Source organism: Aedes albopictus, chromosome 2 (assembly GCF_035046485.1).
Source record: "Aedes albopictus strain Foshan chromosome 2, AalbF5, whole genome shotgun sequence".
Taxonomy (NCBI): Eukaryota; Metazoa; Arthropoda; class Insecta; order Diptera; family Culicidae; genus Aedes; species Aedes albopictus.
The window spans coordinates 333,007,277-333,020,649 of NC_085137.1; the positions used below are offsets into that span (position 1 = coordinate 333,007,277).

Consider the following 13,373-nt stretch of genomic DNA (forward strand, 5'->3'; position numbering starts at 1 on the left):
GATATTATCGCCAGAACATTTGGAACGGTGACAGAACTGTGCACTTATCTAAAATGCGATGCGACAAAGGTCAGACTGGAGGTGAATGTGTCAAAAACAAAGTAAATGCTAGTACGAGAAACCGAACACGACAGTATTCGTAACGTTGCGAGGTAGTGGAGAAACCTTGGGAGAAACTCGTCCACCTTGGGTGCTTACAATAATGTGAGTCGTGAAATATGAAGATGCATCCCCAGGGGAAGTCATGTCTACTACGGATTCCAGGAGATTTAGTGGTCGATAAAGGTTCACACTCGCACAAAATGTACCATTTAGAAAACGCTCATAAGACCGGTGGTTCTCTACGAACAAGAGACATGGACCAGGACCATGCTAGGACATAGTGTAGGACTGTATAGGGACCCTATAGGGCATCCCTACAAACACTGGAAGTTTTCAAGCGACGCCTGCTAAGGAGGATCTTCGGCGGTGTGCAGAGATAGTTGAACCACAGGCTTGTTGCACTTTACGGCTAACCCAGCATCTAGAAGGATACGGTGGGCACAAGGGTGGGCAGCTCATGTTGCGAGAATGATTGATAAACACCTGCAAAGTTGGAGTTCGCTACGGAGCTGGTTGGATGGAAGGTTTGATCTAGAATAGAGATTGGCAGACACAAACCGAGTATTTTAGATTATTTGTTATCCTAATTTTGATGTTGCGCAAGGAAAATGTACTTATGTACAGAAATAAATAAAAGCATTGAATGTTGGTGAATTTCGCTAAAACAAAACTCTTACCTTATCTTACCTTACTGCTTCATGCGTTCCATCTTGTTATGACAATTATTTTATTCGTATGGATTTTCGGATGAGTGAATGACTTCCAGTATCGGTAAACTACAAATATATTTTCATTTATACTGCCACAAATTGCTTGCCTTATGTAATAATTTTGTTTGTAATTATTTGGTATCACACGTTAAAAATTGATCTTGATTTCGAAATTACTTATCGCAATTTATCTTATCAAGTAGGAAAACACGTTGATTAATTTGGCGTATTTGCTACGCGCTGTGCCTACATTTGGTTGCCTTCATAGGCAATCCATTCGATCCCATCTTATTTATCTGTAATGCGTTTTACTGAAAGTCTCGAATATCATAGATACCAGCCAATGAATCATTCGAATTATAAATAGAGCACAGCTCTTGAAATCTCTTTTATGTCTAATTTTTACGACTCCCATTCATAAACTCATTGAAGTTAATGGGTTTCACATAGAAAATAAACCTTTTGATTTTCTTGTGATTTACCTGCTGCTTGAGTCAGCTTTTGCCTCAGTGTAATCTTACTTATCCCTTGCATTCATTTACAATGATCGATATTCTATTTTCGTTCAATTAATTATGCTTCTTACAGCTCAATGGTAGCATTTTCTTGTCCTACACATACTATTTAAAGGCCTTTTCCTGCCTAAGGCGTCCTTGGTTTACAAACTGCGCTCCTTATCTTGATCCCCAGCTTCATTGTTGCCGCCCGCCTGCTACTTGCTCTAGCTACACCTACTCACGTCTTTCTTCGAGAATTTCGCACTCACGTTGCAGCCAGCCAACGTGGTACATACGACCGACGCCTGCACGGATTGACTTGGTTTCCACTACTTTGCCTTGGCATTGACGGTCCTACATCAGAAACGCGAGGGATGGGATGCCTTTTGGAAATTCCCATGGGCATCATTATTTGTTGGCCACTTGTATAAAATAAGGCGCTGCTCTTGAGTGGCACTCGGTTGTTGAGAGACTCTGGCATTCTAAGTGGAGGAAAGGGCATTCCCGCACTGACGACGATGCTTTGTTATCCTAGATACATATAAGTTGCGTGTGGTCTCTGTGATCTGTGGTCGTTTGTTTTCTGAGGTTCTGTTGAGTTTTGTTCTTCCTAGGGCTACCAGTCAACTACGAAACGAGGAATTTGGCGTATTCTTCATTGTACGACGAAAATTTTTGACAGATCTCAGGTCATTTTGACAGATGATGCAGATGCATGAGCGTAAAAAAGACAAAAACAAAGGCCGTCTTTGTCTTACTCATGCAGAACTGTCAGAATGACATGAGAATTGTCAAAATGAAGCATTTATGCAAAAAAAAACGGGGTAGCTTTCATGATGAGGGAAACTTTGATAGATAATGAGGGTGGCATTTTTATCGTATAACTATGATTCCATTATACAGGGGATACTCAAAATAACTGGGACAGGTAAAATTTTCACTTTTCAAAATATGTTCAACTCGCTGTAACTTTTCGAAAAGAGCATCAAATATTCTCAAATTTTTACTGTAAGTTCATCAACTAGTTGTGTATCAATGGTTCAAATTTGGAAAAGATCGGTCTATTCTACACGAAGTTATAAAGATTCTAGAAAAAGGTATAATTATTCGATAGCCAACTTTGAGCTGTTATATCTCCGGATTCAATAAACCGAAATTATTAATAAGAAAAAAGTTATGGCGATTTCATTTATTCCATGTGTTTTCAGTAAATTTATCTATTTTTCATATGCATCCCATTACTGTTTCAATTTAATGCCGGCTATTTGGTTGCTCTACTTTGAAACATAAATATATTCAATTCAATTAGAGGGAATTTAAATGAACTATAATTACTATCTCGAATTTTGAAACGACTATGAAGATTTGGATAAATTGGAGTTATATTAGAAAAATAAACTAATACAAAATATTTTCTTTCGTGTTAAGAATTTCAAGTTTAGTCAAATGTTTTTGATAGCTCATTATATAAGTCATAAATGGTCAAAATTTCATTGCATTCGGATCATTGAATCCGGAGATATAACAGGTCAAAGTTGGCTATCGCATAATTATACCATTTTCTAGAACCTTCATAACTTTGTGTGAAATGGAACGATTTTTTCCAAATTTTGACCACTGATACAAAACTAGTTGATGAACTTTCAGTAAAAATTTGAGAATATTTGATGCCCTTTTCGAAAAGTTACAGCGAGTTGAACATTTTTTACAAAGTAAAAATTTTACCTTTCCCAGTTATTTTGAGTATCCCCTGTACATATTATACATATGGGTAATTCTCGCTAAATCCAGACCGCCATTCACAAAAAAGGTATGCTTTTATTTTTTTGTCGCTCATTTGCTAGAATATGATAAAAAAGATGAAAACCACTTTGGTTTGTTATATTGATAGGCCCTCGCTAGCTAGGTTGCTTCAGTTCAACTGCAATGAAATTTCCCTAAGAATGTAAAGTTTTGTTTCTATAAAAGGTCGTATCCTTCAGACATTCTCCCAAATTTTCCTTAAGAAATTCTTTGTGAAATTCCACCGTAAATTTTACAAGGATTGCTTTATGAAATTTTCCTTGGATACCATTCAAAACTACTGCAGGAATTCGGTCATAATTCTACCAAGGTCTACTCCTTTTGGCATTCTTCCAGGGAAACGTTTAGAAAATCTTTTGAATTTTCTATAAGTATTTCCTCAGAAATTCTTTCGAAGATTCTTTCTTAAATTATTCCAGTAGTTTTCTTCAGTAATTGTTTCAAAAATTCGCAAAAAAATTTCTTGAAGGGTATGAATCATGTTGCTTATTCGTTTAACTTTTAGTTAAAATTTGACACTTTGGTGGTTATTTTTCATCGGATGGTGAAAAAATAACTACGAGGGCGGCCCATTTTAAATGTGACAGACGAGTAGTTATTTGGAACAAAATACAGTACGCAGCCAAATCATTGCGAACAAAAAAATAACTATCGAACTGTCAAAACTAACCCTGGTCGGGAATTGAGTTATTTTCAACCGGACGCAAAATAGCTATCGAAGTGTCAATTTTTAACTAAAAGTTAAACGAACAAGCGGAACGGTTCACAGCCCAAGAAATCTACAAAGGATTTGTTGAGGAATTGCTCTAAGTATTTGTTGGCGAATTCAAAGTTGCAATCGTAGCAACCCATGTTATTCCATTGGAAATTCTCGCATGCATGTCTCCAGGAATTTCTTCTGGATTTCAATCAGAAAATCCAGTGCTCATAAATAGATTTCTTTAGGATTTCTTCCAGAAATATATCCGGCACTGTCTTCAAGGAAACTCTAGGAATTGCTGCACGGATTCTATAAGGAAATTATTATGCAATAATTCCTAGGAATTTCTATGGGCAGTACTTCCAAAACTGTGCGCCGTGGATATCTCTCAGGTGCGCCGCAGGTTCTTGAGCCACAATGAAAAGAAGAAACTCTTATTATTCAGAATGAAAAATATCTTTTTTGCAGTTTTTATTTTGTGTAGTAAAATTAGTGTCGCATCATTTCAATACGTCATTTTATTCCAATGTCTTGTCTTTCCTTTTTGATAAAGACTTCAAAAGATAGTCGGTTTCCTCTTTTCAAATCATAAGTTAAACATATATTTATTTTACAAATGTAATTTTTGATATCCTCATGCAACTTGAAGATTTTTTTTAAATTTTAAAATTTCTGGAGTTCCGAAAATCGTCTTTAGGCTTCTGAAATTGTTATTGGGACTTTCAGCTATGTTTTTGATTTTATCAATAGCTTTTAATTCAAAGTAAATATTCCAAGGACCTTTTCGAAGTTTTTCCGGAATCATTTTTTTTATTCCGTGTCGGGTAATTCCATTACTGCGAATCCAGAATCATTACTGTCACAGATAATGTCAATCTGCCGGTCTCCATGCTGTCTCAAACGTTTCGGAACGACATTTTTTTCTATAATCACTATCGCAAAACAATTTTGCGACGATTTGAATTCTGATTTCGTGCATGATTCAGAAAATCCCTTTTTTGAGTTGAGACCTCTTCCTTATGTCACAGGTTCTTAACAATCTATTTTTATATCTATTTTCCTGAAATTTGACAATCTCGAGCGATCACGCTGTTGTATTTTGTACAACACGTTGAAAAAAAAAATCTCGCTTTTTGTACTCAGAATTAACGCAGGTAGCTAACCGCGCGAGTTACGGTTAACAAATTTGAAGGTGTCGTATTGAAATGGTGCAAAAGTTTAGTATTTTTGTTAAGTTCAATGAATTTTCAAGCAATTATTTTGATGCAGATGTTTCATTATTGACGAAAGGTAGTAACTGAGAAAATATCATTCTTGATTTGATACCCCAAGTGCTTGCAGGACATATTCCCAAAATCACTGAAAATCGCATGGTTCGGTCTGATTCAACGCCGGACAAGTGTTAAAATGATAAACCTTTTTTTCAAGTTGTTAGTGCGCCGCGGTGTTTTTGAAAATTTTAAAGGGCGCCGCAGTAGCCAAAAGTTTGGGAACCTCTGTCTATGGGTATTCTTTTAGAAATATCCCAAGTGTTTTTTTTTTATCTTCGATCTAGAAGCTTATTTAGGCAATTGCTTGCGGTATACATATAATGGGTGCATGGTTGCCTCACAATTGGATCTACAACGTGGAGCTCCATCGTCGCTGTCATCAAAAGCCGATAGCGACAGAAATTCGGGAGCGAAAGTGGAGGTGGGTCGGCCACACTTTACGCAGGGGCGGAAATGAAATCTGCGAGCAAGCGTTAGATTGGAACCCAGCAGAGCATCGCAGCAGAGGCAGACGCACAGGCTCATGGCGGCGCAGCCTCAACAACGAAGTCAAGCAAGTCGACAGAAATTTGACCTGGCCGCAGGTCAAAGCGATGGCTGGCAATCGTCCAGGATGGAAATCTTTCAATTCAGCCTTCTGCACCACCGTGGGTGCCCAGGAGTGAAAGTAGTAAGTAAGTTTACTTGTTTACTTGCTGAACACGTTTACAGAACACCAAGGATCTGTGGGATGTTACACCGCAGCAGCAATGTAACAACATTTCATTATTATACTTGTAGATCATAAGGCCTTTACTAGCGGAAGTTCTTGGATGATCTAGATTTTTTTGGATTATAGTTCTCTAAAGAACCATGCTTCGTGGACCTATAAGTTGTCGCACTGCATCCGTAATGTAACAATAACCCATTGATTTTGCTTCTAGATCTTGAGGCCTTTACTTGCAGAAGCTCTTGGGTGCCCTAGATCATCTTAAAAAAAAAATAACTTCTCTACAGAACTATGCTCCATGGACCTGTAGGATGTTACACCTTTTAAGTATTGTAACAAAAATCCATTTATAACGCTTGAAGATCTTAAACTTTTTACTCGCGGAAGTTCTTGAATAACCTACAACTTTCTACAGAACCATGCTTCATGGATCTGTAGGATGATACACCGCATCAGTAATGTAGCAACAATTAGTTGATTACGCTCGTATATTTTCAGGCCTGTACTCGCGAAAGTTCTTGGAGGTCCTAGAATATTTTTAAAAACTACGTCTCTACAGAACTATGATCTAAAGACCTGTAGGATGTTGCACCGTATCAGTGATGTAACAACAATCCATACGCTTTTAGGTCTTATAAGGCGCTTGGTCTCGAAAGTCCTTGGATAAGTCAAGTTTTTGGATAACCTAGAACATCTTTAAATTAGTTCTTTACAGAAACATACTCCAGGAAAACCCCCATTTAATCCCTCTTAGCCTCACATGTATTGATCCCCTCCTCCTCCACCAAACATACCCCCCCACCAACTCCACACATCACTTTTGAACCCTACAGACCTCTTATATCATTATCGACCCTCACCTCCTCGCGCTCTTCAACCACCTTGCAACCCGTGGTATTCAGATTTTTATCATATTAAAGCGAATAAGCAAGAAAATTTGAAATTCAAGACTTAATGTAAATGGCGGCCTAGTTTCATTAATATTTTCTCTTATGTAGAAAAAAAAACATTAAAATTAAAATAAAAACTGCTGTTCTTTTTTGTGGATTTATGTAAGCTTGTCGTCTTAATGAACCCGATTTCAGTGAACGCGAAGATAACAAGGTGAAGGTGTAAAAGGTCCCAACGATGATGTCGATAATATCGTTACCTACCTTATTACCGCAGAACATTTTTTATGTTCTAGTATAATTCCAATTTTATCTGTTGTGTATTGTACTATGCTGCAAAATATAAATTTTAATGAATGAAGAAACACCGGTAGCCATTAGAAGATTGGTAATTCTATGCCATCAATTATCTTATTTTTTTTCTTTGAAGTTTCGAAAGCAGATTGGGCCCTCTTTCATTGACAACAGTTAGAAAAAACATTTTTAATCGTTAGTTTTTCAAGACATATTCAGTCTAGTTTTGTCTCATTAGAAGGGATACAAAACCAACAAAGAACAAATATGTTAAGAGACATTGCACTTGAATTTTCTGTTACATGCTCTAATTGCTCTGAAGGTTTCGGCAACTATGATATTACTTTCGAACCTTTGCCCGCGTTGGTTCACTAGAGTGTGAATAAATCATACTTCATGATAATCATCACTTTTTCTTCCTGTACACATAACAACATAAAAAAAAAGTTGACAAACGATATGCAATGAAGCATCATGTCTACCTAATATAGTGAAAGTGATGTGGGTGCTGGACAAACATGGCTAGCTGATGCGAGCAAATTATGACCGGATGATGAACCAATGCTTGTTGCGTGGTAAAAAAAAGAATAGGTGATTTTAATTCGCTTCTCGGAAGAACGCCGCCCTCGCCTCATTACTGCAGCAGCACCATCGTAGTAAGGTTTCGGTTGGTCAACTGTGGGTGGGAAATCCATTTATCCTACTTTTCCGGTGGATTAAAATGCTTGGCCGCCAGTTTTTGTTCCTTCCAGGAAAGGATTTCCTCGTTGTACTCTGGGTGGCCCCGGAAGCAGGCAGCAAGCACAAAAGAGAGAAGGGAAAAATGCAATGTTATTAAAACGGTTTTTTTTTTGCGATAAGGCGAAATTGCTGTCATTAGCATATTTTCAGCGATAATTTGTTCATTTGAGGTCGTAAACTTCCTGTACGGGGGCCCACATAGCTGAAGCGGAATTCGCGCGGGTATTCAGCATAACCATGCTCAGGATGACTGGGTTCGATTTCTGGTCCAAGAAAACTCCAAGCTAGTAGCTTTCGGAGAACTCATATAACACCACACTGAGAAGCATGGGTAGAGCGATAGTAGGGATAGAGCACCAAGAAAAAGAAGAATGTGAAGAAAAACTGTTCACGATTGGGATCAGTGGTTGAGCGAAGGGTCTGCTTTCCTCTTCGCTACGTTTCAGATTTCTGTTTGATCTGGAAAATATTATTTAAGCGAATTCAAATTTCAAACGAGCAAGTTAAAAAATGAGTCCATCATTTCTGTTATCTCGATATGGTAATCGAATTCGTTAGTGTAAATAAGGAGTTAATTAACCATATCTCTCGAATACGAACCGATGTAGTCTTATTTTCTGTGATTACCGTTGTTTGGCGATGGTGTAGTGGTAAGCGTGGTTGCCTCTCACCCCAGTCGGTCTAGGTTCAATTTGAGATAAAAATATCAGACCACGCCTTCTCTCGGATAGGAAGTTAAGTCGTAGGTCGCGGCCTAGTAGTGAGCCAAGCGAATTTCTTAAGAACCAAAGATGTGAGGATGCAGTAAAAAGGTTTTTCGGATCCTGTACTTCAGGGAGTACATTGCATAAAGTAGCTGTAATAAAAAGATCAGTGGTTCCCAATCTCAAGAACTGCAAGTGTGGCGACGAAAAGAAAATGTTTCTCGGATTCTACTCCTTTGGATTAACTTACTTGAATACACTGAAGTTTTTTACACGTTTTTGCCTTTCTCGTACACTAAGTGTACTGGAAAGGCTATATGTTCACTCCAAAAATGACTTTTTGATAGAAGGCCCGGAGGGTCGAGTAACATATACCAATCAACTCAGCTCGACGAATTGAGGTGATGTCTGTGTTTTTTTTTCCTTCTAAACCATAGGGGGATAAATCTGCTCATCAGACACCCTAACAGGAAGGTTAGGGTAGTGTGGGGTTAAGGCCGTATTCTACAATGCCGGTAGAAGCCAGGATTACTCTCTCCTCGACCCACTAAAACACATTCCTATGGTCGCCAAACCCTACGTCTCTCCGGAACCACCAAGAAGGTATTGCTTCAGAGAGGGGCTAGTGCATATCGCACCCTCAAGGTTAGCTGCCGTAGCCTAGCAGCAACGAACATCGATGACTCGCTCTGGAGAGTCCATCACGGTAGCGTGCTGGCGCTTAGCCAGTTTCCCGAGTGGTCCTCGCCACTCCCTTTGTCCTCGGAAGGCGGGCAGGGTCAACCCCGCCCGCGCCCTACTGCTGAGCGGACATCAAGAACTGATGCCCACATGCAACCCGATCTGACCTGCCCGCAAAGGAAGGGTATTACTACCCTTCAGGCCCTATCAGATGCATCCGTAGGTTGCAGACAGCAGGGTCTCACCTACCCCGACCCTTGCCGGGGACCCCTTTCCAACCGCGGGCTCAGATCCAACCCAGTAGACTGACGCCACGACAGCACCGCTACCGGGACTTCCTCTCCGCGGCTACTTAATCGCTGTAAGGGTCGATCTCGACCGCAGGGCACCGGTATGACCTACGAAGCCGATTTCGAACCCCTGGAATACCTCTTGTACTGCATCTGGACTAGCCATTCTCCGAGTCCACGCGCCACCTCCTTTGTAGCTCCCAGACGATATGGGTGATAGCCGTTGAAACGGCATTCCAGCTAATCTCATCCCTACACATTCTCTGGACCAAGTTGTCCGGAGTTGTGTCCTCCCCGCATGTGGCAAGCATGCGGTCACGCATTGTGCGGAAACGCGGGCACACGAACAAAACGTGTTCCGCCGTTTCCACCAAACCATTGCACACTGGGCATTCGGGAGAATCCGCATGCCCGAAACGGTGTAGATACTGTCGGAAGCAGCCATGACCTGTAAGGACCTGTGTCAGGAGGAATGAAACTTCCCCATGGCGCCTATTAATCCAACTATCTACCCTCGGTATCAACCTATGGGTCCACCTTCCTTTGGTGGAACTGTCCCACGCGCGCTGCCATTTGACCATAGAGGCCATCCTGACAGTCTTGCGTATGCCTCTTGTGCCGCGCATTTCGAAGCACTCCATGTCCTCACAGATAAGAATGCTGATAGGCACCATACCATTAATGACACAGAGAGCGTCGTGTGACACGGTACGGTACGCGCTTGCAACCCTCAGACACATAAGCCTGTAAGTACTTTCCAGCTTCCGTCGGTATCATTCAGTACTTAGCGCGGTACCTCACGCCGGGCCGCCATACCTAAGTATGGACGTAGCAACACTAGCCAGAAGCTTGCGCTTACTGGCGTACACCGCTGAGCTATTGGACATCATCCGGGACAGTGCCGCAATAGCTGTGGAGGCTCTTTTACAGGCATAATCGACGTGGCTACCGAAGGTAAGCTTATCGTCGATCATCACGCCCAATTGCTTGACAGAGCGCTTCGACAGGATAGTGCACTCTCCTACACTGATCTCCGTCTGCTGCGCCGACTGCATGTTGTTAACAACCGTCACCTCTGTCTTGTGGTGAGCCAGCTCCAGTTTTCTGGACCGCATCCACGCCTCCACAACCTTGATCGAGTGGTCGGTAGTCAACTTCACCTCCTCGATCGTTTCACCGTAGACTTCGAGCGTAATTTCGTCGGCAAATCCGACAATCACCACTTCCACCGGGTACTCCAACCTCAACACCTCGTCGTACATGACATTCCATAACACCGGACCCAGGATGGAACCTTGCGGGACTCCTGAGGTTATGTGAAAGCACTTCCGACCCACCTCCGTGTCGTATACTAGTACGCGATTCTGAAAGTAGCTTCCGAGAATCTTGTACAAGTACTCCGGTATCCCCAGACGCAAGAGCGCATCGGCAATAGCAGCCCAACTGGCGCTATTAAATGCATTCCTTACATCCAGAGTCACTACCCCGCAGAAGCGAATTCCCCTCCTCTTAGGCTCGAGTGCTTTCTCGGCGGTTTTTGTAACCGACAAGATAGCGTCTACGGTGGACCTCCCCTTCCGGAAGCCATACTGGTTGCTCGACAGACCATTTACGCCCTCAGTGAACCGCAACATTCTATTGAGGATGATCTTTTCGAGCACCTTCCCCGCCGTGTCAATCAAGCATATTGGTCTATATGCCGACGGGTCTCCGGGTGGTTTCCCCGCCTTTGGCAATAGTACCAGGCTCTGCCTCTTCCAAGCTTCTGGAAAAACTCCCTCGTCCAGGCATTTCTGCATAGCAGACCTGAACATCTCGGGAGCCTCTGCAATAGCTACTTTTAAGGCCAGGTTCGGAACTCCGTCCGGACCTGGGGCCTTACCTACGCTAAGGGACTTAGCTATCCCCGCAAGTTCCACATCGGTGACCCTCTCCTCATCGCCAGCCCCAGTCCCCGGCTGTCCTACGAAAGGAGGCCAAGGACTAGGATCATCACGCGGAAAAAGTCCTCCAATGATCCCCTCCAACATCTCTGGAGATTGCTCTGTAGGAGCCATCACACCTCTCGTCTTGGCCATAACGATCCTGTAGGCGTCACCCCACGGGTTCGTATTGGCACTCTGACAGAGACCCTCAAAGCAGGCCTTTTTGCTTGCTCTTATCTCGGTCTTGAGCGCGGCTTTTGCAGCGGCGAACACCACCCACCGTTCGTTTCGCTCTTCCTCTGATCGTGCTCGCTGCATCCGTCGCCTAGCCCGTAGGCAGGTGCGGCGCAGGTCCGCAATCGCGTCGGTCCACCAGTAAGCCGGTGGCCTCCCATTTCTAGGGTGGACTCGCCTAGGCATGGTCGCATCACACGCACGTGAGAGCACCGCTACCAGCTCGTCGCCGTCTAAACCGAGTAAGTTTCGCTCACGGCGGAGCGCTTCCCTAAATACCTCTTCGTCGAAGTATGATGTCTTCCACCTACGAGGGCTTGGCCTTGGCCTAGCCGCCTCTTCTTCTATCTGCTGTCTGCTGTTGTTGTAGTCGATACTGTAGCGAACCGCCAGGTGGTCGCTGTGAGTGTAGCCATCATCTACTCTCCAGTTCGAACTACTTGTTAGGCCAGGACTACAAAAGGTCACGTCAATAATTGACTCCGCTCCGTTTCGACTATAGGTACTCTTGGTACCGACGTTAGCCAAGTCGACATCTAAGATGGCCAGTGTTTCTAGCAGGATCTGACCCCGCTGGTTCGTGAAACGGCTTCCCCATTCCACAGCCCAGGCATTGAAGTCACCCGCTATTACCACCGGCCTTCGCCCTGTTAGCACGGTCGTTAGGTGGTCCAGCATTTGCGTGAACCGCTCGATCGGCCACCGCGGAGGCGCATAACAGCTACAGAAGAAGACCCCGTTTACTTTGGCGACCACGAAGCCCTCATAGGTAGAAGACACCAACTCCTGCACGGGGTATTTACCCGTCGTCCATATCGCCGCCATTTTCCTGGTCCCATCCAAGACCCAATTGCCGTTGCCGGCGGGTACTCGGTATGGGTCCGAAATGATGGTGATATCCGTCTCCCACTCAGAAACCGCCTGACAAAGCAGTTGCTGAGCCGCATCACAGTGGTTCAGGTTCAGCTGCGTTAGCTGCACTGTGATTTGTTGTTCACTGCGGCTTTCTTGAAGGCCGGGCACCTTGGACCACCCGTTGTATGTCTGTTGTTCGAGGATTTCCCGGTACAGATCATACAGATGGGTGGACTCGTGCAGCTTTGGGCCTTATGACTAGGGACAATGGAAATTCGCGATTTCGCGGAAGCCGCGAAATCCGCGAAATTGGGCTACCACCGCGAAATTTAAGAAACCCCGCGAAATGCCGCGAAATTTTATGAAATTACGAAAATACCCTTCAAATTTCCATCTATTTCAAATTTTTAAATTATAAATATCTGATAACTTTTTACAATGTAATGTTCATCACGATTCCGTATCCGCACAATAAAAGTTAACGGTTTTTAAATATATATTTCTTTCCAGAGTTTTCATTAAATTTGTTATTTTTTTCTAAGAAGTGATGATTACGCCTCACTAAATCAAATAAATTATCCATTTGGCATGAAAAATTGCAGTTTTCTTTAACAAAACGGTCAAAAATATGGGGCCGCGAAATCGCCGCGAAATTCACAAAAGTGGCCCGCGATATTTAAGAAATTTTGCCGCGCATTTCCATTGTCCCTATATGACCTTCAGCGCCGCATCGCCGACACAGTTTGCGCCTGTCAGGGCCTTTACAGTCCCACGACTTGTGTCCTGGTTCCAGACACCTAAAGCAAACCTCTGGTGGCTCGTGGAATGTCAAAGGACATACGCACCAGCCCACCTTTATCCGCCCTACTTTAACGGACTTTTTAACGTCCGCCACAGGTAGCTGAACCAGAGCTATCTGTGTCCCTGCTGGCCCCTTCCGCAGCTTGACGGCTGTGGCGGCCACCTG

The 13,373-nt window shown here is 43.0% G+C and overlaps 1 protein-coding gene across 2 annotated transcripts in view; it reads right to left on the reverse strand.

The window, feature by feature from the left end:
- Nucleotides 1-6,890: 6,890 nt before the first annotated feature.
- The window catches only part of LOC115259196 (uncharacterized), a 242,305-nt gene continuing 235,822 nt past the window's right edge, over nucleotides 6,891-13,373 (reverse strand). For both annotated transcript variants that reach the window (XM_062852541.1, XM_062852540.1), the window contains exon 10: nucleotides 6,891-7,750. In XM_062852541.1, coding sequence (XP_062708525.1) covers nucleotides 7,677-7,750 — 74 coding nt within the window. In that variant the 3' untranslated portion in view covers nucleotides 6,891-7,676. The remainder of the gene's footprint in view (nucleotides 7,751-13,373) is intronic.